The sequence below is a fragment of the Neoarius graeffei genome, chromosome 16 (assembly GCF_027579695.1).
Source record: "Neoarius graeffei isolate fNeoGra1 chromosome 16, fNeoGra1.pri, whole genome shotgun sequence".
In the NCBI taxonomy this organism is placed as follows: Eukaryota; Metazoa; Chordata; class Actinopteri; order Siluriformes; family Ariidae; genus Neoarius; species Neoarius graeffei.
The window spans coordinates 45,275,781-45,289,460 of NC_083584.1; the positions used below are offsets into that span (position 1 = coordinate 45,275,781).

The 13,680-nt window shown below is 40.5% G+C and overlaps 1 protein-coding gene across 4 annotated transcripts in view; it reads right to left on the reverse strand.

The window, feature by feature from the left end:
* The window catches only part of sdk1a (sidekick cell adhesion molecule 1a), a 539,170-nt gene that overhangs the window by 97,957 nt on the left and 427,533 nt on the right, over window positions 1–13,680 (reverse strand). For all 4 annotated transcript variants that reach the window (XM_060943068.1, XM_060943067.1, XM_060943066.1 and 1 more), the window contains 4 exons: window positions 10,449–10,589; window positions 6,215–6,396; window positions 4,129–4,244; window positions 460–655 (listed from right to left, as the gene is read on the reverse strand). In XM_060943068.1, the coding sequence (XP_060799051.1) occupies window positions 460–655; window positions 4,129–4,244; window positions 6,215–6,396; window positions 10,449–10,589 (635 nt within the window). The remainder of the gene's footprint in view (window positions 1–459; window positions 656–4,128; window positions 4,245–6,214; window positions 6,397–10,448; window positions 10,590–13,680) is intronic.

Consider the following 13,680-nt stretch of genomic DNA (forward strand, 5'->3'; position numbering starts at 1 on the left):
CACACACACACGCACAATGAAAAAAACAAAACAAAAAATGTTAGAGTTTATCCTGCCTAATACTGCATTCTGACACATTGCACTGCACTGCCGGCTCTCTATAGCAACAACTACTGATGAGCTAATCAAATTACCCTCACTTGTACAATTACGGATGCATTTATGCGCACTCTGAAATGTCGAAGCATGTTGACATTATATTTCTGGAACAATGCATTTAATTAATGTCACTTTTTAAGCTTTTGACAATTAGTATTCTGCACCTTGCTCTTTGCAGCCACAAAACAGCAGCAGCAGACCCAGTGTAAAGTCACACACATCACAGTGGCATGGCATAATAATTAAACACAAAACAGGGGTATTTTGGTCTTTAGGCAATTAACGAGCACAAGAAGTCTTAAGATCTCTGCCATGGCTTAGATCTGACATGGGAGGAGTGGGAGGATGGTCAATACTCACTGTCCTCATGCGTTTGGACGAGTTTTGGAGAGCTGCGAGGGCCATTTCCTGGCGTGGTGAAGCACAGCACTGAGGTGAGGTACCAAGTAAACTTTTTCAGGCCACTGATGTAGCCCTGATGACGGGTACCATGGTAATCGGGGGTGATGGTCATAACTGTGGTGGCTTCAGGAGAGTGTTCAGGCCAAGCCATTAGCTGACAGTTAGCGAGATAGAATGAGATCGAGATTGAGAGAGTGAGATAGAGAGAAGTGTCATTCAGACAGGACTCTAAACAACCCCCAACCTTCCTGCCTATTTTTGTCTCTTGTCGCACCAATCGAAGCACGAAATTCTGAAGTGTCCAACCTGCAGGTGTATTTCAAGAAGTAACACACAGAATCAGACTGTTTTCTAAATGACAGTATCTGAATAAGCTACACACTCTGTTGGTGGAATACACTTAAAAAAGGACTGAATGGCTAACCTGACCAAGCTACTTCATGTGTTAGATCATACATATAGGTCATACAATTTAAATAATTATGGAATCTAGCAAGTGCTATCTGCCGTGGTTCATGCCATCACTTTGGTCACTTGTACCAGTTTGCTAGTTATAATGTCAGTAAAATGAGCTAGCGTAGACATCAAAATGATCAACATACCAGAACAACCACAAAGAATGAGGTTAGACTATCTTGTCCAAAACTGTCACTCACCGTAGCAAATTTATTGTTTGGCAAAATATGTGTATGATCTCAAGGTGAACTGACTGAAAAATGACTGAACACTATTCCCAAAAATAATTTGTGGACATCTACAATCCCAATTCCAAAAAAGTTGGGACACTGTGTAAAACATAAATAAAAAACAGAATGTGAAGATTTACAAATCATGGAAATCCTATATTTCATTGAAAATAGTACAAAGACAACATATCAAATGTTGAAACTGAGAAATTATTGTTTTTTGAAAAATATATGCTCATTTTTGAATTTGATGTCAGCAACATGTTTCAGAAAAGTTGGGACGGGGCAACAAAAGACTGAAAAAGTTGTGCAGTGTTTTTAAAAAAAAAACTGATTTGGTTAATTGGCAACAGGTTAATAACATGATTGGGTATAAAAAGAGCATCCCAGAGAGGCTGAGCATCTCAGAAGTAAAGATGGGGAGGGGTTCACCGCTCTGTGAAAGACTGCGTGGGCAAACAGTGCAACAATCTAAGAATAATGCTCCTCAATGTAAAATTGTAAAGAATTTGTGGATCACATCATCTATGGTACATAATATCATTAAAAGATTCAGAGAATCTGGAGAAATCTCTGTATGCAAGAGACAAGGCTGAAAACTGACATTGGATGCCTGTGATCTTCAGGCCCTCAGGAGACACGGCATTAAAAGCAGACATGTGCCTGTAGTGGAAATCACTGTATGGGCTCAGGAACACTTCAGAAAACCATCATCTGTGAAAACAGTTCGTTACTGCATCCACAAATGCAAGTTAAAACCAGATATAAATAATATCCAGAAACACCACCACCTTCTCTGGGCCCGAGCTCTTTTATGATGGACTGAGGCGAAGCGGAAAACTGTCCCGAGCTCTGATGAATCAAAAGTAGAAATTTTTTGTAGAAATCATGGACACCACATCCTCCAGGCTAAAGAGGAGAGGGACCATTCGGCTTGTTATCAGTGCACAGTTCAAAACCCGGCATCTGTGATGGTATGAGGGTGCATTAGTGCACATGGCATGAGCAGCTTGTACATCTGAGAAGGCATCATTAATACTAAATGATATATAGTACATGTTTCAGAGCAATATGCTACCATCCAGACAAAATCTTTTTCAGGGAAGGCCTTCCTTCTTTCACCAAGACAATGCAAACTGCTTTCTGCACATATTAAAACTGCGTGGCTCCGTAGTAAGAGAGTCCGGGTGCTAAACTGGCCTGCCTGCAGTCCAGACCTGTCTCCCATTTAAAACATTTGGCACATTATGAAGCGCAAAATACGACAAAGGAGACCCCAAACTGTTGAGCAACTGAAATTGTATATCAGGCAAGAATGGGACAACATTTTTCTTTCAAAACTACAGCAACGGGTCTCCTCAGTTCCCAAACATTTGCAGAGTGTTGTTAAACGTAGAGGTGAAGCAACACAGTGGTAAACATGCCCCTGTCCCAACTTTTTTGAAACGTGTTGCTGACATCAAAATGAGCAAAAAAAAAATTTCTCAGTATCAACATTTGATATGTTGTCTTTGTACTATTTTCAATGAAATATAGGGTTTCTAAGATTGGCAAATTATTGCAACCTGTTTTTATTTACAGTTTATACAACGTCCCGACTTTTTTGGAATTGAGGTTGTAACTTAAAAAAATACATTTGGCTAATTCTTCAGCCACTAACAGGAAAATGGGTAGGGTTAAAAACTGTTCTGCAGCCAGCCATTAGAAAGCCTCAGAGATATTTTGGCTCAATTTCAGTCATCGATGCCTCCATACTTGATACATCTGAAGCATTAGAATGTTACTAGGGGACAAGTCAAAGCCAAAATATACCTCATCAGACCCAGAATAGCTTCTTTGGTCACTTCCTCTGATTTCTACACCAAAGTGAAAAATGCTGAAGAGTTGCAGAGGATATAATACTGGGTGCATCCTTGAAGTTCAAATGCAGGTAGCCAACAATCATTACCACAATTCGCAGTGTTTGATCCTGAGCTTATGTCACTGTCTGTGTGGATTTTCACTTGTTTTCCACATGTCCATGTGAGCTTCCTCTGGGTTCTCCAGTTTCCGCCTACCTCCCAAAAACATGCTGGGGGGTAGACTGGCTATGCTAAATTGCCCCTAGGTATGAACAATTATGTGAATGTGTGAGTATAATGCCCTACAATGGACTGGCATCCCATCCAGGGTGTATTCTTGCATTTTGCCCAGTGTACCTAAGCTAGGCTCCATGTCATAAATGAATTGACGAATGTGGCTAGAATTGAGTGTACATTTCTCTTATCCTACTGATGAGAAAAACTGACAAAGAGAAGAACCATAACATCGCATCTCATCTCATTATCTCTAGCCGCTTTATCCTGTTCTACAGGGTCGCAGGCAAGCTGGAGCCTATCCCAGCTGACTACGGGCGAAAGGCGGGGTACACCCTGGACAAGTCGCCAGGTCATCACAGGGCTGACACATAGACACAGACAACCATTCACACTCACATTCACACCTACGGTCAATTTAGAGTCACCAGTTAACCTAACCTGCATGTCTTTGGACTGTGGGGGAAACCGGAGCACCCAGAGGAAACCCACACGGACACGGGGAGAACATGCAAACTCCGCACAGAAAGGCCCTCACCGGCCACGGGGCTTGAACCTGGACCTTCTTGCTGTGAGGCGACAGTGCTAACCACTACACCACTGTGCCGCCCAGAACCATAACATTGATTTACAAATTATCTCCACTGTTTATGTTATTACTGCACCACACATTTATATATTTAACATGTCTGGTAGGTTCTGTGATAATGTGGCCTGTCTACAACTAGCACACAACTGTCAGGGCCATAATGTGAAGCTCAAAGACTTAACCTTTTACATCTAATTAAAACCGGGCCATTCCTCAAGATGTGGTCTGATTATATCCTCCACACAAAACTGTGTTAAGTAATAAACAAATGGATTACCTTGTAACCTTGATTAATGCCGTTTATGAACTGCTGAGGTGGTGGATTCCAAGTAAATCTGATGGTGGTTGAGTTGACAGCAATAACCTCTACGTCCTGAGGGGGTGCTGTAGGAACTAGTCAAAAACAAACAAAAGGAGCAGTTCTTTATTTCTCTCCTAACTTAGTGAGTTCCAGTGTAGTTTCTGAAGGCAATATGTTTTCCTGGGATTACTTGGGGAAACTCTAACAAATCATTAATGATGGTGAGTGGCTTCATCCAATCACACACAAATATCCAAGCATGAATAAATGCTAAGAACAATAATCATGACCTCTTGTATTTCCCTCATTCCACTATAAGTACTGAGAATTTTCAGATTTCAGAATAATTGTGCATTAATTCACATTTATGCTTCAGAAGTCAAGAGAAGGCAATCACAATGTCCCAAAATGTCAGTCCTTTCTGCTTGCCACTGGACCCAGCTATGGAACAAACTCTTATGAAACACTGATACACAGTACCTTAATAATGATTTCACTGTAGTCTGCAACATTATTTATTCCTCATTCAATCTACCACCTTTGCTTGCTGAGACATTTCTGCTGTGAAATGATAATGGATCAGGATGATTTGTTTTCTTTTCATGTTCCTGAAGGAGGTTAATAATTGGTTTGGAGAAAATATGGTTACAAAAAGCACTTCAAAAAGATCTCTAAGTCTACTTTTACCATCAGGAAAAAGGCCCACAGAGAATGAAAGCTAATGTCCTGGATGCAGTAGCCTTTGTCTAATGACCACTTATTTCTGATGTCACTGGATGCTCTCAATGCCAAGTGTAGACTTCAGGTCTGTTGTTTTTTGATATATGTAAGTGAATGTACATGCCCTGTAAATAGAAATTAAGGAAATACGGTAGTAATAATAATAATAACAACAGTTTTGTATTTGTTTGTTGTATTGCCTTTTTAGCTTTCAGATATCGTAAGCTTTTAAACTTGTAAATTGAAGAGAAAGACACAATCAGGTATAGTTGAGAAAAAAAAAACTTAATATGCTGTGTGTATTTGTATTTGATGTCAGCTGGAAGAAGTGCCTCATAAAAACAAAAGGAATGCTTTTTTTTAAGCCAGACTTCTTGTGTTTTTTTTTTGAAGTGCTGTGAAGTGTAATTCTTAAATCTGAGAATTTGCTGTGTTCCTAGCATACATTATAACGTATAGCACTACCTACAGAATTTCAGACTGTGTTTGTGAAAATTTCTACATTTACTGCATCTAATATGTAATAATAATTATTATTATTAGCAAATTAATAAATACTCTGAGAGGATTGCTATATTTCTGAAAATATCATTTCATACTGCTAGTCAAGCTTGTAATAACTTATGATGAAAAGACCCTCATTCAAATGTTAACCAATTAAAAGCCCACTCTTAAAAGATGCTTACATATTCAAAATGCATGACTTTGCATGCACTTTGACTTCAAAATTGCCTTAAATCTTACAAAATTAACATGAGAACTGAGAAACTGATCCAACTATGCATTTATTTAACCGAATCATTAACAGTGGAAAGCCAAGTCTGTGCTACAGATTTTAACTTTCATCTTGATACTGAAGCAAGCCACCAAGAAATGAAGTCAGCCTGCCTAACATTTAGCTGCACAAAGGAAGCCTTTTCAAGCATGATAAATTCAGCAAATGAAGTATCTCCGTGTGGTTTCGGTACATTTGCTCTCAATCATCAAAATGACCAATCAGATGCGTCTGCAACAGATTTTGCCCAGTCTCGTCGTTGAATTGAAATTTATAGCAATGGATCAAAAAAGTGCCCAAGGAATAATTGATGAAATAGTTTTGAACAGGATTAACATCAGCAGGAGTTTGCAGCTTTTGAAATGAATGCCATGTCTGCTTAAGGCCAGCCTGCTCTAAATCATGGTCTCTAGCCAGCTCTTGTCTTGCTGCCCCACTTTCCATCTCGTCATCTGCAAGTTCACCTTAAAGGAGAAACACTAGCGAAAGAGAGAAGGAGAAAGAAAGAAAGAAAGAAAGAAAGAAAGAAAGAAAGAAAGAAAGAAAGGAAGGAGATTGAAGTCTCACCTCCCTGGAGTGTGTACTCAGCGACAGGCTGGCTGAAGACACCGAGGCCTGCTCCTGTGTACGCCGCCACCTGGATCTCATACTGTGTCCAGATGATGAGTTCAGTGATGAGGCAGTAGTTGATATCAGGGCTGGTGATATTTTGCTGTTGGTACTCACCAGGGAGCCCCGCCAGCCGATACCTGTGGTGGAGGGAAGAATCAATGAATCCGTGAATGAGCAGTTAGTCTCAATGACTTCTTCGCAGGACTCCTCTTCATTAGAAGTCATTGCAAGAGGATGCAATAAGCAGCTGTAGCTCCTTTTTTTTTTTCCTCCTCACTTGAGGAATCCTATTCATCACCATACTGCACTAGACACCATTATTTACAAGCAATCAGACTTATACTGCAGGCTGGTGGAGATAAAGAACAGTTGGTCAAACTGAGGGCAGAAAGTATTAAGGGACTTCTATTTCATTTTGTAGGTCATTACGTTTCTTAACTACAAATTTCAGTTTATCATGCTTTTCTAGTATTATTCTGTGGTGAAACGTGTAGGTGAGGTGAGCGTGTTGGCCGCCTGAGCAGATGGGGTCCATGTCAGATGCTCTGTGTCTTTCCTCAGCTATAGGAGGCCTGTAGGGGATGACTGTTTGGATCTCCTCATGCTGTACAACCTTTCACTGCTGTGTCGGGTATCTCAGCCCCCACAGTGAGGGCAGCTGTGAGTATGAGCCATGGTCCCCCAGACACACTGCAGGCCTGGGCAAACACAACTTAGCTATTAGTATGCTCAGTCTCCTATCAGAAAGCGAGAAACATACACCCTACCTCCAGGAGCCGTAACTTAAACTAAGTGTGCATTAAATCCAAAAACTGCTGCTCCACTTACTGTACACAATTTTTTTTAATAAACCTGTTGTCTTTGTGCTCATGTTACACAATTCAACTGAGACGAGCTTCCGAAATGAGTACATTTTTCACCAGGAGGGATCCACGACAAAAAGTGCAGCCTGAGCTCAGTTCTCATATATAAAAACGCTTGGAAGATTATGTTTTCTAGGCATGTGAATGGATCTGGCAGTTTGAACAGATTGCCATTAATGTTGTTTGTACTTCTTAGAATAGAATAGAATATCTTTATTGTCATTTGTAAATAAATATAACAAAATTACTTCCTGTCAGATTAGCGCTTATTAACGGCTACGTTACTAATTCTTACTTATTAATAAGTAAAATAGAAAGAAAGAAAGAAACTAAACTGCAATGATGGAAAATAAACCTGTTAGAGAAACAGTAAGGTCTTGAGTAGACTTTTTTGTACTCCTGTCATTTTAGCTTATTAGCCTTGGCAGTAAAGTTGATATACAGTTATGAATATGACTTAAAGTCCTTTCAAAAATCCTGTCAGATTAGCGCTTATTAGCTGCTACATTGCAGTGAAGATAAACATTGATAGATATGACTACAGATTTCTGTCAGAAATTGTGTCAAGCTAACTCACGTTAGCTAGCTGGCTAGAGATACGTAGTAGGAAAGATTATGTACATTTATAAATGTCAGTTATCTCAAACTTATCTCAATAATTGTGTCAAGCTAGCGCATATTAGCCATCTAGCTAGCATTAGCAGTGGAGATTGTAAACATTTAATAAGAAGACAAAAAAATCTTTACAGGAATTGCGTCAGGTTAGCTCATACTAGCTATCTAACTAGCATTAGCAGTGAAAATTTTGAATATTTAATAATAAGACAAAAAAATCTTTCCAGAAACTGTCAGGTTAGCTCATAGTAGCCATTTAGCTATCATTAACAGTCACTTTTGAACACTTATGAATAGGACAAAAAAAAAAAAATTCTCTCAGAAATGGTGTCAGGCTAGCTCTTATTTTCAAACTAGCTAGTATTAGCAGTGAATTTATACATATATGAGTAGGATAAAATATTCTCTCGGACATTAATTAGCTCCAATGAGCAATCTAGCTAGCATTAGCAGAGAAGATTGCCCTCTATAAAATTGACGGAAAGGCCAAAGTATGTAGAAAGAAAAGATCTGCTCATGATCCAAAACATACCAACTCATTGGTCAAGCACGGTGGTGGTAGTGTCATGGCCTCTTCTGGAAAGGACTCACTAATCTTTATTGATGATGTAACTCATGATTGTAGCAGTAGAACAAATTCAGAAGTCTAGAAACATTCTCTCTGCCAATTTACAGAGAAATGGATCCAATCTAATTGGGAGGAACTTCATCATCAGCAACACAATGACCCAAAACACACTGCCAACACAGCAAAGGACTTCATCGGGGAAAAAGTGGAAAGTTTTAGGCTACATCCACACGACAATGGCAATGAGATTTTTTTTTTTTAAAATATCACGTCCACATGGGCAACGGATCAGTAAAATATCAGGTACATATGGCAACGCAACGCTTGCTGAAAACGATGCGATACATCATCAATAAAGATGATGTACACCTCTACGTGCGCTGTAAGACGGTCCCATCGGAGACACCAGAACAATAGAAGAAGTAGACGCATGCGCATAAACCCCTTCTTCTGTAGCATTAGCCACATAAAGTTTTGATTATTAATCAGTAGCGTAAAACGAAAGACGCGGAAAGAGGAATGAACGGGGGTAGATGGAAGCCGGTATGCCAACATTCTGATATCCTCCAGAATTCTTTAATGGTCCGGAATAAATTGAATGCTACACGTTGATGGATTACTTTCTTCTTCTACGCCCTTTTTGAGGAATGTATTGTCGGACTTAAACCAACATCTGAAGAGGTGAGATCGCTCCTTTTTTTTCCCTATTTTTGCTGGCGGGATTGTTTTTGTTTTTGGAAAGCAGTGAAAATATTTTGTAAGCGCATTTCATGAACCAAGTTATAGGATTTGTTGACAACTCACATCGAGTTCGTTACACTTCTACCCGGCGTGCAGCACTGACAGTCATGTGGTTGTGACGTCATCGTAAACAAAACCATTCTACTCATCCAGACGACTTCGCAACGGTGCCGTTGCCAGATTTTTCCCACTCTGGAACCCGTTCTCAAAAGATTTCGTTTTGGGGCACCCAAAACGCCGGTGCCGTGTGGACGCCAGGCCGAAACGATAAACAATTTTATCAGATTCACCTGAATCCGTTGCCGTGTGGACAGGGCCTTAGACTGGCCACATCAATCACCAGACCTCAAACTTAACCCAATGGAGCAGCATTTCACCTCCTGAAGAGGAGACTGAATGGAGAAACCACCAAAAAAAACAACCAACAACTGAAAGAAGCTGCAGTAGAAGCCGAGAAAAGCATCACAAAAGAAAAATGCAACAGTTTGTTGCCAGCTTGAAGTTATTGGGGGGAAAAAGGATATACAACCAAATATTAAGTGTTATTTATCCATCCATCCATTATCTGTAGCCACTTATCCTGTTCTACAGGGTTGTGGGTGGGCTGCAGCCTATCCCAGCTGACTATGGGCGAGAGTCGGGGTACACCCTGGACAAGTCGCCAGGTTATCACAGGACTGACACACAGAGACAAACAACCACTCACACTCTCATTCACACCTACGGTCAATTTAGAGCCACCAATTAACCTAACCTGCATGTCTTTGGACTGTGGGGGAAACCGGAGCACCCGGAGGAAACCCACGCGGACACGGGGAGAACATGCAAACTTCACACAGAAAGGCCCTCGCCAGCCGCTGGGCTCGAACCCAAGACCTTCTTGCTGTGAGGTGACAGTGCTAACCGGTACACCACCGTGCCACCCTAAGTGTTATTTAATTTGATTTAATTCATTTTCTTTAAGACTATCTGTTCCAATACATTTGCTACCTAAAAGTTGGATCATCCGCCACCAAATGTGCCATGTTCCAAGTTGTTTAACACAGATGCAAACATCAGGAAATGAAGCTGAATTTCTGTCCATCTATTGTCTCATATTCATCTTTTGATGTCAAACCTAAAATTCTTTGGTGTATAGGAGAACCAAAATAATTGACCTTGTCATTCCAAAACATTCAAAAGGGACTGTAGTTAGACTTAAATTAAACTAGTCGAAACAATTGCAAGAAGATGCAAGTACTAAAACTGTGTAGAGTGCATTCAGCTATAATAAGTCATTCAGAGTTACAGCAGGGTTTTCAATGGTGTTTTATCTTACCGAAGTGCCTATATTCACGGTCAAGTGCAGTGAACCGAAGTGGCACTCATTTATTGCGAGACAGCAATGTGGTGAAGGTCCTACCTGAGGACGTAACCTCTGAGCACACCATTGAGCTGCGGCTCTGGAGGCGGCTGCCACTGCACCATAATGGACTGATTTGTGCGGCCACTGGCTACTATGTTTTTAGGTGGAGCACTGGGCGGCTCTTCCCGCAGCATCAATCTACAGGGGAAGAAGGGGAAAAATAGGACACACTGTAAGTATGAGCACCAACTACTTAGACATTACTTTTTCACATCCACATACAAGTGGTTTTATGTAACCAATTCACTGCTCTTTTTTTTTTTTGAATTTGAGTTTACTTACTCGCTCTAGGGCATAACAAAAAAATAGTGAGCTGATAAAGTATAACCCTCTGGTCAAAAGTCCATTTCCCAATCTGGCTCGCTACGATGCATCCACCCACTTCATCAAAAGCACTCAAAGCCCTTGCCGTTTTCCTGGAAGAGCCTCCCTCTGTTCAGAGCACCCTGGGGTCCTCTGACCTGTAAGGTCACTTCGTTTTCAGCTGTTTTTATTTCTGAGAGCGTGGCCTGGACTCAGTGACTAGTTTAGGGAATAATCAGTGCTGATCTGCTTTCAGATCATCCGTTCTCCTTTGTTTCAGCTCCATCCAGCATTAGTATTTACATATAGAAACGTATAATCTATCTATCCAGCAGGCTATTTATGCTGGAAGACAGGCCACTTTATCGTGTTCAGGGGCCTGTGGTGCTCACGTCTTCTTACAATATGGACTCTGCTGGAGCCCAAGGAAGGTTAAAAACTTAAAAGATGTAGCCTTTTTTGGTGTGCATACATGCTCTATAATGACATTTATCCCATCCTATGCCAAAAGTAAAAAAGAAATTTAAGCATCAAAGATTTTGCAGCTGTGTGCAATGTGTCTGAAAAAAGAGCAAATAGCAATGATGCAAGAAAATACACCAAATACCGTATATAGCAAGATAAGTAAGTTACAAGCATTAGGGATATTCTTCGACATCCACACTGTCCATACCACCCAAATGTATACTCTTTTTTTTTTTTTTTAATTAATGGAACATAAAAAAATCTATCAGAGCTGGACGCTTCATAAAGTCCACGGGTTCATTCCGCCCTATGTATTTCATGCTAATGGACAGTTAAATCTGCATTAAATTTTAATGGGTTCATTGGATTATTCAGATTTATAGTCACTGCCTTCTTAAAACTCCTTTCACTTGTTATTTCTCCCCAGAAGTCCATTTCATAATTAATGCCCCCAATAACCGATACTGTGGTGCCTCTTGCTCTGTAAATCTGCCTAATCATGGCCATAAGGAAGAGTCACTCTGCTGGCTCTCAGCTGCTCTGTCCTGTCCTTCAAGTAGTATTTACACATTTGCTTCACATAGTCACAATGAATCACTGGACATTAAACATCTGCCTTGACGCATAAACAATGCAAAGAAGTCATTAATTTGTGGACGGCATGCTCCACATATAGCCACTAGGGACGGTGGGGGCTAATGGAACAGCCTAAAAGAGTCTGGCAGCAAATGAAACACAGTCAGTTAATCATGCCTGGCGTTTAAAGTCAGCTGGTTATTAATGGACCCCTCCGTCAACAGTAGAGCTTGAGTGATCGCTAGGGTTTTGCATTTGGAGCCCAATATTCATGGTACCCGTAGGTTTTGGCAAGCAACCCTTGTTGAGCACAAAAACCCAGCGGCATATAAACACGTGTGTCTGTGTGTGTGTGTGTGTGTGTGTGTGTGTGTGTGTGTGTGCGCGCAAAAGCTCATTATCTGCTGTTCTGGTATGTTTTTATGGCCTCGTCAGGCGTTTACGCTTGCCTCTGCTTAATAAGGCCAAAAAGGACAGATGTGACAGAATGCAGGAAGACATATGCCTGCAGGGAGAAGAGTGATTGGCTCCTTCAAGGCACCAGTCTCAGCCAACTGCGTCCTCAAGCTGACTGTTTTCAGCAAAGTGCCTGACACGGTCTAGTTTGCTGTATTAGACACCTCTGCTTGCTGTATTAGACACTTCTGTAGAAAAAAAAATATTTTCATGAGAATATATTTGGTGCAGCACTTCATATGTGAGCAAAAGTGCCTCTGGATTAGACACCTCTGCCTGTTGTATTACACACTTCCAGTGGAAAAAAATATTTTCATAAGCAATATCCATTGCTTTTGGCTGAACACCATACAGTATATTTGCTTTTGGGGGGAGTACTGTGTATATTAGGCAATTGTTTTTTTTTCTGCTCTGTTTTTTTCTCCTCTCCTGAATCCCAACCTCTTTCTCAAATAACAAGTAAAACACATTGTTATATTCCCACAGCTAAAAGTACATTAACTGTACTCGATGAACAAATAAGAGCCAAGGGGGAAATTGTCACGTATTAATTACGCACCTGTTTTCTAATGAAACAAGACCTAACAGTGATCAGCTCCAGTGAAAAACCCAGTCATGGCAATAATTGCTAAAGGAAAGCAAAAGAAAAATGAAGTGGATTGGATAGACTTTGCTTGAACCTTCCGGGACTCGTTTCTCTGAAATGAACTGAGGTCATGCACAAATTAAACTGCTCTTTAAAATACTTTCATTTGATCCTGCACAAGCATTAACCTGGATGACATTAACAATTTCAGAAAGATAAACTAGCTAAAATATGTATTCATAGAGTGTGAGCACAAGAAGTCTAATAACTAAAGTTTAGCCATTGCTTTGCATGGAGTGGCTGAGCTTTTATCACCATTTTGGGAACAAGGTGTTCAGATTAGGCAGAAATAATCACCAGGACAGAACAGATGGAAGAGGCTACTGGTTATGTCATATGATAAGTATTGTGCTTGGCTGAGAATTGCGATAATGTCAGCAAACTTAATCCTCTCCTTGTTTGCTTTTACTGGAATTGTTTTCTCACGATCACACACATTAAATAGAATAACTGATCTGCCCCATGACATGTGCTGCACCAGTTACATCTAAGATTCCACATCCTGTTTGGCTTACAGCTAAAATCTGAATGTGTTAAACCCACTATTTATATCCAGGCTTCAGAACAGAAGTGACTAATTTCCAAATGAAAAAGAAAAAAAAAAAGCTATCAAGGGCTTGTGATAGCAGTTTCGTTCTTTCTCCCTGAGCAGAGGTGCCATGTTTTAGCATGTCTGGAGCTGATAAGGGCTTCTGGTGCGAGCGGGACTGAGGTGTCTGCCACCCACAGCTCCAAGCTGTGTGGATGTGAGCTGCTCAAGGCACTGATTACAGCACAATGTGC